General features: G+C 40.9%; 3 protein-coding genes and 1 long non-coding RNA gene across 9 annotated transcripts; 2 read left to right on the forward strand and 2 right to left on the reverse strand.

The window, feature by feature from the left end:
• Positions 1–2,038: 2,038 nt before the first annotated feature.
• Positions 2,039–5,865, reverse strand: LOC147817263 (uncharacterized). Its single transcript, XR_015436516.1, has 2 exons — positions 5,725–5,865; positions 2,039–3,205 (listed from the first exon to the last, which is right to left on the reverse strand). It is a non-coding gene; the product is annotated as an uncharacterized LOC147817263 (long non-coding RNA).
• LOC111646995 (RNA-binding protein 4.1-like) lies at positions 5,836–10,392 on the forward strand. 5 transcript variants are annotated; one of them, XR_015436515.1, is made up of 6 exons: positions 5,836–5,889; positions 6,398–6,827; positions 6,946–7,576; positions 9,178–9,255; positions 9,574–9,664; positions 9,749–10,392. XR_015436515.1 is itself a non-coding variant. In XM_023396605.2 (4 exons), the coding sequence occupies exons 2-3, from the start codon at positions 6,416–6,418 to the stop codon at positions 7,554–7,556; spliced, it is 1,023 nt and encodes a 340-aa protein (XP_023252373.1). In that variant the 5' UTR covers positions 5,836–5,889; positions 6,398–6,415; the 3' UTR covers positions 7,557–7,576; positions 7,892–8,547. The 5 variants fall into 5 exon arrangements, 2 of the variants coding, with proteins under 2 accessions (XP_023252373.1, XP_087027317.1); XR_002759998.2 differs by having other exon boundaries at positions 9,178–9,212; XR_002759997.2 differs by having other exon boundaries at positions 9,178–9,664.
• A 1,746-nt stretch (positions 10,393–12,138) lies between these two features.
• tifa (TRAF interacting protein with forkhead associated domain) lies at positions 12,139–13,392 on the reverse strand. Its single transcript, XM_023396607.2, has 2 exons — positions 13,211–13,392; positions 12,139–13,085 (listed from the first exon to the last, which is right to left on the reverse strand). The coding sequence occupies exon 2, from the start codon at positions 13,025–13,027 to the stop codon at positions 12,440–12,442; it is 588 nt and encodes a 195-aa protein (XP_023252375.1). The 5' UTR covers positions 13,028–13,085; positions 13,211–13,392; the 3' UTR covers positions 12,139–12,439.
• Positions 13,393–14,256: 864 nt separating this feature from the next.
• Positions 14,257–17,066, forward strand: rbm4.3 (RNA binding motif protein 4.3). 2 transcript variants are annotated; one of them, XM_023396638.2, is made up of 4 exons: positions 14,257–14,361; positions 14,857–15,282; positions 15,398–16,049; positions 16,445–17,066. In XM_023396638.2, exons 2-3 carry the CDS (start codon positions 14,874–14,876, stop codon positions 16,027–16,029), a joined length of 1,041 nt encoding a protein of 346 aa, XP_023252406.1. In that variant the 5' UTR covers positions 14,257–14,361; positions 14,857–14,873; the 3' UTR covers positions 16,030–16,049; positions 16,445–17,066. The 2 variants fall into 2 exon arrangements, with proteins under 2 accessions (XP_023252406.1, XP_023252405.1); XM_023396637.2 differs by lacking the exon at positions 14,257–14,361 and having other exon boundaries at positions 14,377–15,282.
• The last annotated feature ends 237 nt before the right edge of the window (positions 17,067–17,303 follow it).

Here is a 17,303-nt window from a genome sequence, read left to right on the forward strand (position 1 = left end):
GGCGACCACCTTTCTGGGACGGGTGCTGCTAGTGGGGGAGGGGGGGCGGGGCGGGGCCTGGAGACTGCGGACTGTGGGATTGGGACAGCTTCAAATGACATGAGAGCCACATGACACACACCTACAGGTACACACACGAGGCATACACACCACCAGGTGCGTGCGAGTTGAAGTGGTCGCCTGCAATGGCACAAAGTACAGGACTGAAAAGGAAAAACTTTAAACAAGCGAGGTGTCTGTCTTGTACCTGGCAGTTTGGGTTGGCAAATGGAGTAAGAGAGGGACTTGAAACCTCAGTGGCTCTCTGCTCATATTGTTACTGTTGTCTTGGTTACCGCTCTCAAGTTTTTTTTGTTGCTATTTCCACATCTTAGAAAATATGAAATAAAAAATTGAAGTGAAATCAACTTCTTCTCTGGAGACGAACTTTGATTTCTCTGTCTTGTGAGTTTGCAGTCTATTTTTCTAACTTGCATGGCATTTAGTTAACAAGTAGTAGGTGGTGCCTGTCCTGTGCATGAGGAAAGGGTGTTATTAATCTGACTTACAAAGCCATTGTTTCATTCACTAGAATTGCTGCTAATGTACACATTGAATGTCCGACTAACGTAGAAACTCTACCTTTGAAGAGAGAGAAACTTAAAAAAAAAACAAAAAAAAAACAAAAAAAAAAACACAACAAAAAAACAAACATCCCCACCCCCACCACACCCCCCTCCCAGCTCATCTGCCCAGAACGTCCCAGTTTCTATCGGTGGATGCGAGTCAGGAAGAGACCCATTCCTTTGCTCAGAAGTTTCGGAGTCTCATAAAAGTATTACATTTCCAAGGGCAACATTGTGCATGACAAGCAAGCGTCCACATGACCAAAGGTTTTGAGAGACAGATGAATGGGAGCGTGGTTGAATCGAGATGACCCAGATGCTGCTGTTATACATTTCTGCTCACCTGTATGTTGTGTTTTTAGAGAATGAACGAGCACTTGAGTATTTGTACCTTGGTTCAGTTGCATGTGTGTGAGTGGAGGATGAAACCCTTACTGGTATGTTTGTGTTTACCTTTATACCTCATTGTGTGAGTACTGTAATCCCTTATGTATCTGTATCCCTCACGTCCTGTTGAAAGACTGCTGGCTACTGTGTGTGAGTGTGTGTGCGTGTGTGGGGTTGTGTGTGCGTGCGCGCGTGCGTGTGTGTGTGTTCGTGTGCGTCTGTGGATGCTGGCTGTACAGTCGACTCCTCACTCTGTCAGATTTTGTCTCTGGTTTTCTCACTCATGTTCTGATGGCAATAAAGGACTTTTCATTGTTTGGTATACATTTTTTCAAAACAGTTTTTTACTTTTTAATAAACGCCCAGAAAATGTATCAAAAAAATGCCAAGTGAAACCTTTTGAACCGTCAATATCATTTCAGCATGAAATATATATTGCATTCCTGTAATTTAAGTTATTCACAATGACTTCTTGCAACGTAACAAAAACCATTTCATGAACTACAGTGATAAATTTGTCTGAAGCTATTTTAAGCAATCCTAATTTTGTGTAGAAGCGTCAGCGAAGTCCAGCTGTTACTGTCATTTGTAGCATTTAGTAGAGCTTTGCCTTATCTAGACTTCAACAATTTTAGCTGTGAATAGGTCTTTGCTAAATGATGCTTCCTCGTGCTCATTTCCTCGTGCGCTCGAAGAGATGCCATGACCTGGATGACGGAGAGTCTTCAGACTTCCTTTGTACGCTGACTGTCTTCCAACGTCTGCCACTCAGGACACTGTTCTTGTTATTTTCTGATTCTACTTTTGATATGAATCTCAGGAACTTCACTCACTCAGCTTTGTATTTACAGCGACATGGTTTCTGTTTGTGGAGCCCCTTGGAGATGATGAAGGTATCAGCCTTTAAGGGGAGGAACTTTTCACTGATTTAAAAAACAACAAAAAAAAAAACTAATAAATTCAAGCAAATCTTAACTGATGTACATTAAGGGTGGATATGAAACATCACATGGATAATTAATATATATAATAAAGAGGCCTGTGGACACTGTTGCTCAAGGGTTTTATGGTTTTGATCATCTGGCTGCTTTACATGTTACACCATGGCGAACTAATAACCACTGTCAAAAACAAACTTTTGTCACGACAAAAAGTCGTGTAACATCTGGGCTGCTGTTGTTCAGACACTGAAGCAAACTGAAAGGTTCTTTGTTTCTTGAGAACAAATTATCATCAGAAAGACCCCGTCCTCAACATGAAGCATGGTGATGGCCGCGTCATCCCACTCTGCAGCAAGTCCTGGAAGACCTGTGAAGGTAAAGTGAACAGCACATGTATGCAGCAAAAAATACTGGGGAAATTTAAGGAAAGAGACCAGACACTTAGAGGGTTGAAAGTTTCCTAGTAAGACAAGATAAGACCTCAAACAGAGATCTAAAGTTAGACAGGAATGGCTGCGAAACAATGTTTTGGAAGCTCCTGAGTCAGAGTCGAGATCTCACACATCTAATCCAGGATGTGTCGCAGGATCCCAGTCCTTGTGAATTTAAAAGGTTTCGATGAACTGGGAGGAAAAATGCAGTGCAGACGTATCCACACACACACTCAAGTGAGTTAAGCTTTGTGGGCTAACATATACATACTTTGATTTACCTGCAGTTGTTTTTATATCCACATTTATTTCAGTTGCCTAACTGGCACGATAATTAATTCTTTTGATGGAAAGCTACACGGAAGCTGGGGAAGAGTTTGAAACTCAAAATTGTTAGTGTGCTGATGCCTGAATAATTAAAGAGAATACTGCAGTGAAAGAGAATCATCATCATCATCCCTATAGTTGCGTCTATGACTTCACTTCTATCAGTCTGTGTCTCCCTCTGCTGGAGATTTACTGTCATAATGTGCTCTACTAGTCTGTGGTTAAAACTGCTGAAAATATGAAATATCTTTTAATGTGCATCATTAAAACCACCACATTAAAGGGGGAAATACACATATTCTCAGTATCAGCCATGAGACATGTATTCTCTTGGCTCTCAAGTTAAAAACAGTTAAAAAAAAACCTTTTATCATGCTGCCATCACATTTCCTCAGACAGCATTCTTCTTTCTTTTCGGGGGTTCATCTGAGAATCCGCACAAGGAGGGGCAAATCCCAGAGGTCTGGTTCCTCCCAGAGTCCCGCCACCCAAGTCCCCAGACGGTCAACCAGGTCTGAGGAGGATACACAGATCAAATTACAGCTTTACCTGACTGTTTACATCATTTCTGTTTATGTGAGTTTACAGTACATTATTTATGTATTATGTGTGTAGGTCATTCACTGTCCTTCTTCTTGTAGCATTTTGGGCAGATCAGCCCCGTCTCCTTCTCTGAGAATTGTTTTTAATGTTGGGATGTCATTTAGTTAATTGAAATGATCAATCGACCAGAGTCGATCTGGTTAAAGTATGTGTTCCTTATTTTACTGAATGATTTACCTTTTAGGAGGAAGTTCATCTCTGTCTCAACTTCACCTGTGGAACAGTGACAACATGTTCTGTTTTCTTTCTGTTGTCATGATTTTTTTCGTGCCACTTTGAGGTCACTGAGCCTTGACCTGGTGTGAATCAGTCTCTGCTTGACACATAATCTCTGTTTAGGAACACATAACATTCAAATCTACTCTGGCTTTTGGTTTCTTCTTCTTTAGTTTTAGCAACAGGTACTTGTTATCTTTGCATGTATAAAATCTATCTGTCTGCATGTAGAGATTCTATTGGGTGCTCATACCAACTGGTGTAGCCATGTTGGCAAAGAAATTATTTTCAGTTCCGAGAATGAAATGAATAGTCTCTTTTGTGCATCAAATTTTTTATAAGTTTACTCACTCCGGCTGTGGGCGCTATCTGGGTCTTAATATACCAAACTGTTGTGCATAGACACCATTGTTTCTGAAGTTTGGGAGTTTCCCCAACTTGGCTGATTCACAACAGTGACTCCCTCGTCCCAGTGGTATTTCTCAAAAATACAGAACATCACTCCTACTTCATATCCTTGAATCCCACTATCCCACAAAATGATCCACTGTAGCATGATCACGACACACCTGTTAAAAATTTTTCCCCCAGTCTCATATGAGGCTATTTGAAGCTGCAATATTCAATTTTTATATGAACAATGGATCAACACACGCAGCCTGCTCAGCGCCAAACAGTGGTCAGACAAAGCAAGCAACTTAGCTGGAGAACCAGGAACCAGACAAGAACAAGCTTCTCTACACGAGGAACACGAGGGAAACATAATAAGGAACTTACACAGGAGCACGAGGTAACACGGAGGAACTGAACAGGTAATGAAAGCAGGAACAAGTCAGACAAACCGAGTGTGAGGGGGAACACAGAGACTGAAATACACGAGAGAGGCAAAGGTACAGGTGAACAGGTGAAAACAGGGAAACAGGGAAAACTTGACAAAGACTGGAAGTGAAATGTCAACAGGTTAATATCAACATAAAACAGGAAATAATAATAAACAGAATCCAAACAAAGAGTCACTAAAAGGGCAGAACATGACACCAAAAAGCTCCATATCTCCACCAAAAAAAAAAAAAAGAAGACTTACACTTAACAAGTTGCCAGAAGCCTGATTCCAAATACATGTAAGACAATAGTTTCATAAAACATTAGGCCACAACACATTTAAGTGCCATTTTCATCTTGCTTTGGAGTTGGACAGCATGAATTGTTCCATTCACTGTTCCATATTAAGGAACACTACAAGATGTTATGATGAAACAGTTAGGACTCTCAATTTCAGATTAAACCTATTTCTGTAACAACAACAAGAAAAATACCTAATGCAGCTTTAATATGGGTCCACTGTTTGTTGAAGAATTAGTGACAGCATAGTTCATCCCATCATTTTTCAGTAATGCCAAATTACGAGTTCTTGGACAATGGATAAGGGTGTAACGTCTGATTTAACAAAATCTGACTCACATTGGCCACATGAACATTTGAAATATGTAACAGATCCTTTGACGAGGTTTCCCAGAGCTGGTCACTGCAGCTGTTTCCCTCTGTTTCCTCACTGCTGGTGTAAATTACTCACGAGAGGAGGAAAAACATGAACAGGATCATTTGTTTCTGAATCACATGCTTACACCATGAGTCTTTTATTTATATTGTCAATATTGATTGATTTTCCACTGACTGAATGTACTGTAAGACTTTTTACTTTTTTTCTCCTATTCTAGATATAAATTTGCTTGTGCGTAATTAAGTATGGATATAGATGAAAATAAATATATAGGCCTGTACATATATTTATATCTATTTTTGTATATATCTATATCTATATATAAACTTATACAAAGATGTAGTTGGTAAATAATTTTGACAAAGTATAATAAATTATTGTTCAAAGAAGAAGTAATTATTGCAGTTTGATTTCATTCATAAAAACAAAATGTAATCATTTTCAATTCATGAATGTAGTATTCAAACAAAACCAGGTTATGGAATAATATGAATAAACTGAGGGGAGAAAACTACTACTAGCTACTCCCAAAGTGCAGCTTAGAAGCGTGTATTCGTGTGTTTCCAAATAAAACAAACTTAAATAATAATAATAATAATAATAATAATAATAATAATAATAATACATTTTAATAATTAAAGCACACATTTAATCTGGTTTTCTTCTGATCACAGCAAACTTTTGTCAAACGAGACACACCTTCATACACATACCTTTTAAAGAAAACGTTGCTTCACACTTCATCCAATCACAGGCCGTACGTTTTGAGCGACGCGTCCATCCACCAATCAGAAACCTATCTGCGCGCGTAACGTCAGCACGTATTTACTATTTGTCAGATTTGGACTTTCGACTCCTTGGTGGCGCCTCTAAAAGTAGTGAGTAGCCTACTTACGTCTTCTTGTGTTTCTCAACTTCTTTCTGTTGACGTTTAGTTTTACATGTCTTCAAATGTAACTGCGTAAACTGTCAATGACAATTTATTCGGTTCTGACACATATTGGCTAACACCTGGTAGCTAACGTTAGCTTGCTAAGAGATAGCATTCAAATTAAACGAGCCTGGTTAGCAGCTCAGTGGCCAGGAAGTATAAACACGGAAATGTTTTCGACTCCAGCCTTATATATATCAGTTGTATTTGTAGTCGCACAGTTTTTAGAATAATAACAAACTTTAAACGTTTGTAGTAACTGAGTTAAGCATGTTATTTTGGTGACGGACTTGAATAATGATTCACTCTGGTGGCCCTTTAGCCTGCAGTCGCCTCGATTACAAGCTTTCTATTTCCTGATACTGACGTTATCTGTTCAGCATTTGCTCCCACTGGTTACTTTCTGCTACTGCATTGTGGCCTGTGTTAACCCACCCTATCTTTACCTCTTACAGAGAATACACTGGACAACAATGGTGAAGATTTTCATTGGTAACCTCTCTCAGCACGCTGGGAAGGATGAAGTTGAGGCTCTGTTTAACCAGTATGGCAAAGTGACAGAATGTGCCAAGTACAAAAACTATGCTTTTGTCCATATGGAAGACCGCAAATCTGCTACCAAAGCCATCCGTGAGCTCCATCTGTATAAGTTGAGTGGTAGGCCCATCAATGTGGAGCTGAGCAGAGGGAAGAACCAGTCCCCCCCTGTTAAGCTCCACATTGCCAATGTAGAAAAGGGATCTGATGAAGAGCTCCGCGCTCTCTTTGAAGAGTACGGCACAGTCACAGAGTGCTCCATTGTGAAGAACTTTGCCTTTGTGCACATGGCCAATCATGAGGAGGCCATGGATGCCATAAAAGGCCTGGACAACACAGAGTTTCAAGGTAAATAAATTTGATATTCTACTCTTACGAGTGAAAGGATTGGAAGTTTTGGGGATTTCCTTACTATCAGTATTTTTAACCTTTTAGATTTGAGGGACAATGTTTTTCTCTCTCTCAGGAAGTCGCATACATGTTCAGATATCAAAAAGCAGACCCAGAGGGGCACCCGAGGAGGAGGACTATCCACCTCCGCCAGGCAGAGGAGGCTATTATCCTCCTCGCTACCCAGGGGAGAGGCCTGAGCCTCCCTACAGAGGCCACATGTCCGCTTACCCTCCTCCGCCTCCGCCACCCCCTCCTCCGAGACGGGCACTCTATCCTGCGCGTGGCTATGGCGAACAAGACAGCTACGGGCTGGTTGATTACTATGAGAAATACAGAGCCCGTCCTTACAGTGCCGAGGGCTATGATGATAGGCGTGCCATCCCCCCTCCTCCTCCTCCTCCCTCAGCACTGGTTAGAGAACGTCTTGGAATGGGGTCCCTTGACCCATATGAACGCCGCCCGCTTCCACACGCTCCTCCATCCTACATGGTCAGGGACCGAAGCCCCATCAGACGAGCCCCCCTTCCACCTGCTCCGTCAGCCGGTAACGGGTACTCCTATGAGCGGTCCCGGCTCTCTCCAATGTCCAGAGTTCCAATGTATGCAGCAGCTCCCCGCCCCAGGGACTCCTTTTCAGACAGAGCGCCGCCACCACCACCACCACCTCGCTATGCAGGCTATTAGGCACCCGAGTGTAATAGAAGGTGAGAAAAGAGAGAAGATGTTTCATGACATCATAAGCTACACAGATAAACCATGATTGAAAAAAAAAATTCAAATGAATGTGTACCGAAATGAATAAGAACTGAATCCGTAAATTGAGATAGAATCACGCTTTAAATTATCACCATTATGTTGAGCCTTAATTCCTGCAGATCTAGCTCAGCTAATACATCAATATACAAACAAACTTTGCTGGTAGACTCCTAAAACATTGCTGCTTTAACGTCAAAAATCAGTCTTGCGCGATTCCTGAATAAAATGCGCTCCTTGACATGTGTGGTGTGCTCTCTTTTCAGGTTTAGAATATGACAAGATCGTCGTCGTCTGCTGATGCATGTGGTGCTATACACCCTCCTTGTCTATGGCGGATTGCGTCGCGTTCGCCTGAGACTTACTGGAAGATACTGAATTGCGGAGAGCCCCGTACTTTAAAACATAGGATTCCATGTCTACAGTTCACGTATTCATCTGAGCTGTTATGCCTTTTCTGTTCCTCTGCTTGATTTACTGTTTAAAGTGTTTTTCAGAATAGGATGCTGGTTTAGGTGCCTTAATCTACTCCAGTGTGATGCAGTGCTGCAAAACTTAGTCTTTCTAAAAGAATAAGGCCTCTGGGAAACTGATATAATATTATAACAAGGGAAGATCATTGTGTTCAGACTAAGGTTGGTGGGTGATCACAAAATGTTCATCAAAATCAGTTTAAAAAATCAGTGTAGAAGTGCTTTAATATAATCCTTGGTGTGGCAGGTTGTACAATAATCTCTTAAGATTTGCGACACATGTTAGCATGACAAATCAAAAGTTTCAGTGTGGTTTTGTTCTTTTTACACTTTGTGTTTATCTTTTCTTGCGAAAACAGAATCTATAGCACCGTTATGTATGATTTTTATTCACTTCACAAGTTGCTTTTTATTTGAAAGCTTTTTAAATAAACGACTGAAACCAAAAATGGCGTTTTAACTGTCAAATTATTCCACCCTGGGTAGGCCTTTTTAGCCCAAAGACTTTATTCTCCAGATCAGTTATATGTAGTAATACCCAGGTGTTTGACTCATAACACGCTTTCAGTTTAATTCTCCACACCCTTGAGTTATCAGCTTGACACATGGTAGGTAAGCAAACTCAAATATGAACAAAAAGTCAACTTTGCTCCTGCCTTCCCCTTGGAAGACCCTAAAAGTTAATACAGGAAACCCAGGAGTAACCAAACCGTCAAGTTTGCTTCTGTTTGCTATATTCTCCTGTGTCTACACAGACGTATCTAAACTGCGTCCATCGGCTGCTGTGCGTAGTCCCTTGTTCCTGTCCCTCAGCGTCTGCATTTCCTACCTTGTGTCGAGCCAATCAGAGTGGTTTCCTAGAAGTAGAACAATAATTAACTGAGATTTGCACTGGCCCATGTTTCTGTCTTCTTGCGACGATTGTTCTGAAGTCTTGATTTGCATTCTTCATTTCTTTATCACATTATGTATTGGTCACACTTTGCATTACTGCTTTAACTCTCAATATTTATGACCTGCGTATATGTATCACAAATTGCATGCAGGCTTGGTATTCTTAGTATTTGTGCTCTTTGTAGGTTGTTAGACTCTATGCAAGAGATGTCAGCTCATGGTAAGTCATCCTCAGAAGATATCCAGCTTCCCGAAGAAAAGAGGTAGATATTGTTTAAACCATACTGCATACACACCTACCTAAGTCCTCATTGGAAAAAGGGAATTTTTATCACATTCTTAACACTTAATCCTTTTAACATTTTCCTCTTTTTTAATTTGGTAAAGCAAATACTTGAGCTTGTACTTCATTTTTAAATCAGTTGCATTAAATTTGGACTTAAACAATTTCAGGAAATTATTGAAAAGTTGTAGTGTAGTATTGATAATGTAAACTAGGTATGAGATAATGGAAAACTGATAGAAATGTTTTATTTCATCAGTGATGAGTGGGATCTCTAACCCTGTGTCTGCGTTCACAGGCTCGTCTCTGCTCTGGCGACGATAAAGGGGTCTTGACGTGTATTCACAGGACTCTGAGCATCATGGGATCCGACGGGGCTGCGGTTAAAGGTAAGGCAGTGCGAGTTTATTTTGAAGTCCATGAGAGACTTGTCTATTTTGCAAACCCTGATTGAAGTGTCTGTCGTTTTACAGGAAGTGGATTTTGTCCGGTTTTGGTCTGTTGTTTGGAGAACTGGAGTAAATGGCCCAGCGCAGGAAACCTGCATGATGCATCTTCGTGCCTTGCAGCTGATGACACCAAAACAATGGGGTTGGACTCAGTCCTATAGGACTCTCAAACTTGAATAAAGCTTGATCCCATCCGTAAATGGGACACCACAAAGTGCTTTACGAGGGAAGCCAAATTCACCCATTTACACACGTTCATGCAGCGCTTTTTCCTACATATAGCACTTTTCTACCATACACACACTCGCACAATGATGACACGTCAGGGGCAACTCGGGCTTCAGTATCTTGCTCAAGGACACTTTGAAATGCAAACTGGAAGAGCTGGGAATCCTGAGCCACACATCTCACCCGACAAAGGCCCTGTGACCTCTCACCTGAAAAACGTAGTGTAACCATTGTAACTGAGTTTTGATACAGTCTTTAAGGCCTGGAATATTTCCTTGAAAACTATGCATGACTTTGTATTTACAACTGTTAAATATAATTTACTATTATCTTTATTTTTGTGTACCTACAACTCTTTCATACACTGTATATTACAGTTTTTTTTTAACATGGATATAGACTTTTGGTATGCCCTTTCAGAATAAAATGTTTAAACATGATAAGAAGGTTGTTTGTCTTTGTGTTTGCTGTTAATCCCAGGTAGTTTATTGTGGTTGTAGAGATATTGATTTGATCTATCCTGCAGCTCCAAGCATTTATGGACTGGGCTTCCTAACTTTTACCTCTAGCGGTTAAGTTAAGAAAGTTCTCCCAGTTTCACACAAGCTTTGCTGTAGCTCACAATCTACACTGTAAAAGTTGAATCTGATTTTGATATATATATATATGGATAACAAAAGGTGTGGGATATAAAGGCAGACAAACAGTTTTTGTACAAAATTACAAAAACAAGTTTTACTGAATTCAGCTGTGATGTCAGACCCTGCAGTAGTTCTAAGTAGTCTGTGTTTTGTCACTATTTTTTCTCACTATTAGTCAGTGTCACTTGATTTTGCAATAACTTTTTCCTGATAAAATTTGCAGATGAGCTTGTTCAGCAATGATGAACATGCTGCTTTTGTCTCTGGATAAGTGAGAAAAACCGATTAACAGAAGATCACTTATTGCAGCAAATACCAGGTGAGAGGTAGGACAGGTATCCAGCCACAGATGGACAGATATTATAGTGGCTCTACTAGTCAGAAGGCGACAACGCAATATAATCTGAATTACACAATATAAAACTGAAAGTAAATCCCCCACAAATACCAAAGAATAGGTGTAATTTTCTCTATTCCTGTTTTAGTTTTGTTTGGTCACAGGTTATTTCAGTTTAAATAAAGTTCTGTTTAAGCACACTCCCTTCCTGCTGGGATGGAGTTTCAGGAAACCAGAGTTGGTGGTACTGTCTTGACCAGCGGTGGTTATCAGGTCTGCTGCATGAAAGTGATCACATTCCAAACATTTATGGCTGCTGCGATGTGACACTGTAATCTTGTTTTATGGTCATACACTGTCTCACCTTTGTATCGGTGTTTGCTGTTTTTGTCTGTGTAGAGGACATAATAAACATGCCTGCTCTAAAAAGAAATAAAATGAATCTTTACTCAAGTACCTCAGAACAATTTTGAGGTATTTATAATTAGGTATTTCGGTCTTACTTTATACTTATACACCAATACATTATAGATGGAAATATACTTTTTATTCTACATTATTTTGTTATTATTATATAATATACATTATATTGTTACATTATTATGAAAACATTCATCCGGAGTGTATTATCAGCTCATATAAAGTGGTTACAATTAGCTCTACCTGAACTAGAAATAATATTTAAATACTCCTTACAGATTACTTTATCAGTACCAATAACACTTACATATTACATAATAATACATTACTCTGAAAGAGACCAGAATGCAAAAGAGGTACTTTTGCATTCTGGCATACTACTTTTGAAGCATTAAGTATATTTTAGTGATAATACTAAAAATTGTATAATAATATATAACTATAAATTTTACTTGTAATGGAGTCATTTTACATTATTGTATTGATACTTTTACCACTGAATGAAACTGCAAAAAAAAGTGCATCCATTCCTAAGAAACTGATGCCAAGAAGAGAAGTGATTTTTTTTTTTGTCTACCTCAGCTACTCACTGTAACCTGAGCTCAAAATGAAGAGCAGAGCTGTTTTATCTCAAGAAAATCTGGAACAACCTGTTTCTAAAAGACGAAATGTTACACCAGTTTTTTTTGTATATGGGAACGGCTGTATGAATGAATACCATAAGCATCTTGTGACTGTGAGATGAGACCTATGGCTGAGTATTTAACAACAACATTCACAAAAACATGTTACTGAAAACAATTTAATGTGTGAGATGAAAATGTAGAAACCTATACATTTAAGACCTCATAGCATTTGCACTTACAAAGTAAGAGTTATTAAGGTCACAGCTTTTTTTTTTTTAATAATATAGACATGAAAGTAATATATATATAGGATACAAAACAATGATGATTTCACATTATAAACAGGGATTTTTAACTAAGCCTGTATGAACTCTAATGTAACAACTACAGGGCATTTTGCGTTGCCTTCAATTGCAAGTCAATAAAAAAAAAAGTATAAAAGCAGGTCACAACATTTGGTTGGTTATGACTGACACATGAGAGTCTCGTCAGTCTCCAGGGGGCCAAGTGCTATGAGCTCAGATGGGAGACCATTCATCACACAAGCACCCGTGTCCGTGACAGGTGTCATAGTAGGCACACACATGCCTGTCTCCCTTGACGGAGGCACAGCTAGCATCTCAAACTCCACCTCAAAGCTCCCCTTGGCCTCGCCGGACTCACGGATGATCAGGATTTCATACTCTCCGAACCGGATCAGGGCCTTGTTAGGGAGATCCATCCTCTCCAGGTAGCCCAGAGCTGAGCTGTTCACAGACAGTCGTCCCCTCTGGCTCAGGTTCTGGACGGTGAACAGCATGTCTGGGCCCTGGGGTGTGCGGTAGGCGTGGAGGGCCAGCTGTTTTCGGGACACCCGAGGGTCGACAAGGGTGTAGGTGCAGGTCTGGCTGTCACGGCCCAGCCTCAGAGGGTCATCTGCTGAGTGTCTGCTCCTCTTCCCCAGGGGAAGCAATCCATAAAGACTCTTGCTATTCTGCTGAGGGTGGTAAAGCTTGATCTGGAGACAAGTCAGGAGATCCTCCTCTGTCTCCATTGTTTGAGACACACTCATGATGAAAAAATATTCCTGATGATATCAGTAACGGGTACACCCTCTGTGAAGAAAGGCTCTAGGAACAGAAAAACACATTGGGAATACAGTTAAATGAGGTGGATGAAATTACCAGTCAGTCAAACAAAAAGTAAAGTAATACAACACCATATAAATTCCTACTGTTAAATGTTTGTGCCTTACCTGTATGTTGATGTTTATAATTTGCATATACAGATGCTTTTAATCCATCAACAGAATCAAATGATACCAATTCTAAGTTCTCAAACTAACGGTGTTGCTGCTGACGATGAAAACAGGAAGACTTTCACCAGAAATTCTTGCAAGCTGTTTTCTTCTCTCCAGAGTTTCGTCACCGTCATAAGACCCAGTAGTAACAATGCTGCCTTCAAGTGCAAATTCAGACTTTTGTCAATTTCGGAAGAGATCGGCAAAGTCTGGCTTTGCAGATCATTTGAGTTGCTTCTTTCTTTTTTATACCATTGTAAACTTATTATAGTTGTGTTTTATACTTTTAGACAATAAGAGCAGGCTGGAGATCCTGCCTTTCCAAAAATTTGGGAGGTTCAATAGGCACATTTCACAGTTGCCAGTAGTCCTACAATAATAATGATAATAAAAAAAAATAAAAAAACGCAACTTAATCAGTGCTTTGATTCAATGTTCATTTTTTCAACTTTTCTAATGAAATCTTTCATGGGTGGATCGCTGTTCTCTTATATACAATTTTATGATGAGCACCTGAACGAAGCAGCCCTGGAAATTCCTGATGATGCAACGAAAGCGTAAAATGTGTGCAACTTGAAAAAGACACGAAGTCGCTACATGGTGTCAAGTTAATAACCTACCCTGCATTATCTACAACCAGTAGTTCGTCAACAACAAATCTCTTTAGTTCCCTGCCCAGTGGTTTTTTTTGACCAAACTTGGACAGGGAGGAACTGGAAGAGGATTTCGGGAAGGCCAGGACAAACCATGACATGTCACCCTTTTTTAAACGTTATCAAATATACAGGGTCATTACATGAATATATAATATACAGTCACCACAGGATGGAAAGTATGTCAACGAATTATTTTTGTAGACATAAAACAAAGCGCACACGGTAGATAAACGTTTGTTATTATCCATTGCACTACGGAGAGCACTGCTCCCCCTGACCAGTGGGTGGCGGTGTGGTGGTGACCCTGAACAGCACACACGAAGAAGAAGAAGAAGAAGAAGAAGGCAGAGGGCAAAAACCGGCTAGGCAAAAACGAAACGGAAGCTGGTCAGAGGAAATCTCCCTCGAAAGGGGTTTGAATTCTTTGTAGTGGCCGCTTGGTAAAAAAAGGTAACCTATTTTCACGCTGGTGTCTTAGTATTTACTATTCAACGCATTTTAAAATCTTGAAATATCTACTTATCTTTGATTGTTCGCCGTTTCGCTGCTTTGCGCTTGGACTGCGGTGCTTTGTGTAGGCCTATTAGCGTGGCTTGGCTAGCGAGCTAACCGTAGCTAACAGCTAGCACAAGCTAATTCGTAAAAAATAAGACCTAATTTCCCCATAGAGGCGTTTAAATGATACAAAACAGGGTATATATGTTCTAATGTTAAAATGCGTTCGATAATTTATTTTTAAAAAGTTGACTTGCTGCGTTAGTTTAACTGTCGTCAGCCATTTTGCAGTGAACGGGCCCGTTTAATTCGTAGCTATGAGAGAGCAAAGGCTTTAGGCCTACTATTAAACGTTATAAAAAAAGGTAAACACTATTCATTTTAATTGAACGTTTTGTTTTCTTTCTCCACCCCTGCTTATCCCGTTTTCTCTAAATTGCCTTGGAACAGGTCTTTAAAAAAAAAAAATGGTGAAAATTTTTGTGGGAAATCTGCCCCGGGAGGCAGACCAGGATGAAATCAAGGCACTCTTTACACAGTACGGCACAGTCACAGAATGTGCCATCATCAAGAACTACGCCTTCGTCCACATGGATGACCGAAAGGCCGCCACCAAAGCCATCAAAAATCTGCACCTCTACAAGCTCCATGGCACACCAATCAACGTGGAGGCCAGCCACGGGAAGAACCAGGGCTCAGTCAAACTGCATGTAGCGAATGTAGAGAAGGGATCTGATGAGGAGCTCCGTGCTCTCTTTGAAGAGTATGGCACAGTCACAGAGTGTGCTGTTGTCAAGAATTTTGCTTTTGTACATATGTCCAACTCTGATGAGGCCATGGATGCCATCAAAGGACTAGACAACACAGAATTCCAAGGTAAGAAAGTGCCATCATGTAAAATAAGTAGTTGTGAAGAGTGTGTGGTTGTTTTAAACCTGATTATGTAATATGTGTTTTTTTTTTCCTTATCTGTAATTTCGTTTGTATTTAGGAAAACGCATCCATGTCCAGATTTCCAAGAGCCGTCCCAGACATGACGAACGGGATGACTACCCCCCTCCTCCCCCAGACAGAGGTGGCTACTGGCCTCCACGCTATCCAGGAGAGAGGCACGAGCCTCCCCCACCCAGCTACCTGAGAGGCCGTCTCAGCCATATACCCCCAGGTTACCCAGCCCCCCCTCTGCCACCCCCTCCCCCTAGACGAGCTGTTTATCCCGACCGTCCCTATGAGGGTGAGAGGGACAGATATGGCGTGGTAGATTACTATGAGAAGTACAGAGCTCGTCCGTATGGCATCGCCTCCTATGAGGATCAACGTGCTGGCGCCCCTCCTCCTCCCCCTCCCCCCTCAGCCGTCGTCCGAGACCGTCTAATGACCTCGCCGCTTGACCCGTATGAGCGTCGCCCCCTCCCACCTCCCCCGTCCTCGTACTACGCCCGAGATCGCAGCCCCCTCAGGAGAGCGCCTAGCACGCCAATGCCCCCCGCCAGTAATGGTTACTCCTATGAGCGCTCCCGACTCTCTCCGGTCTCCCGGGTCCCGGCATACGGAGTTCCACGTGCCAGGGACCCCTACGCAGACCGGCTGCCCCCGCCACCGCCTGCACGCTACGCTTATTAAGCAAGGCCCGGCATGTGAAGGTGAGAATAGGTCTGAGGTAGATTGGTGTTAATATCTTTTCTGAAATTGCCCTTCGTCCCATAAAGGCAGAGGCAGCTTGTGACCTGCTCCGAACGCTCTAGATCTTGTGGGGAAAACAAGGTTTGAAAAAGCATGCGTACTGTGGTACTCAACAGTTTGTAAATTCGTTGATAATGCACAGCTGTGCACTTACTTGGATTTCAGCTAATACCAGTTTAAATATGTGGCATAATCCGACAAAGGCAGACTGCCCAGTCTGGGATCTCTGACTGAAGAACGGTTCTCGAGATACAGAACTCGTAAAAAACTAAACATTTAGGTAATTACGATGGAACAACGTGCTTTGTATCAACAGTTGCAGACAGTTCATTTGTGTCATTTGCTCTTTTTTCAGGATCGTCGTCCGACTGCGTCGCCGCTCGCCGCCGCCTCCTGATGCACGTGACACTATCCACTTCCTGTCTGCGGCAGAGCGCGTTACGTTCCCCTGAGATGCTCACAGGAGGAACTGAATTGCCGACGTCCACGTCTGTTTTTGTTTTTATTATTTTGGGACAACTTTTAATCTCGTATTTTTTTCCCCAGATTGTTTTAGTTTGTCATTGTGCTGTAGTATTTTTAATGCTTGACGTCTGAGTTAGGCGTGTTTTTTTTTTTTTTTTTTTTTTAATTGTACCTTTACGTTTGGATAATTAGTGTTCTGATGTGGTGTGTAACCTTAGAAAGCTGAATCATTTCAGCAGAAGTTTCTAGGCGATACTTGTGACTGTAGATTTAACTGAACTGAATTATGTTTGGTATTAAATCTAGTCTGCACGTTGCTTCCATCATGTTAAACTTTACATCGAAAACTAAACCTCCATGTGGCGTTGCTGTGAAAATTTAAACTGCTAAGACATAGGAGTTTTTACACATTTAGAAAGTAACTGTTAGTAGCACAGTTACCAAAAGGCGTTCACATGTACTTGTCCACTGTTGGATCTTTTTTTTTTTAATAAAACGGATTTGTGCAGTAATGTTGTTCACAGATGTGCTCAAATCATGCCCTGCGCTAAAACACCTCAACAGTGTAACCGCTTGAATAGATTTGAATACTTTCGTAAATACAAAATCATTGATCATGCGTTTTATTTATGATGAAATAACAAACTTGTTAAAATCGTCACGCTGATTAAAGAAACATCTCTTATCTGGCCTTCTCTGAAATACTAAATACAGCTTTTATCATTCATCAGCGTACCTTTTACCTTGCC

The sequence above is a fragment of the Seriola lalandi genome, unplaced genomic scaffold (assembly GCF_002814215.2).
Source record: "Seriola lalandi dorsalis isolate HSWRI2012SDOR001 ecotype SW California unplaced genomic scaffold, Sedor1 jcf7180002054979, whole genome shotgun sequence".
Taxonomy (NCBI): domain Eukaryota; kingdom Metazoa; phylum Chordata; class Actinopteri; order Carangiformes; family Carangidae; genus Seriola; species Seriola lalandi.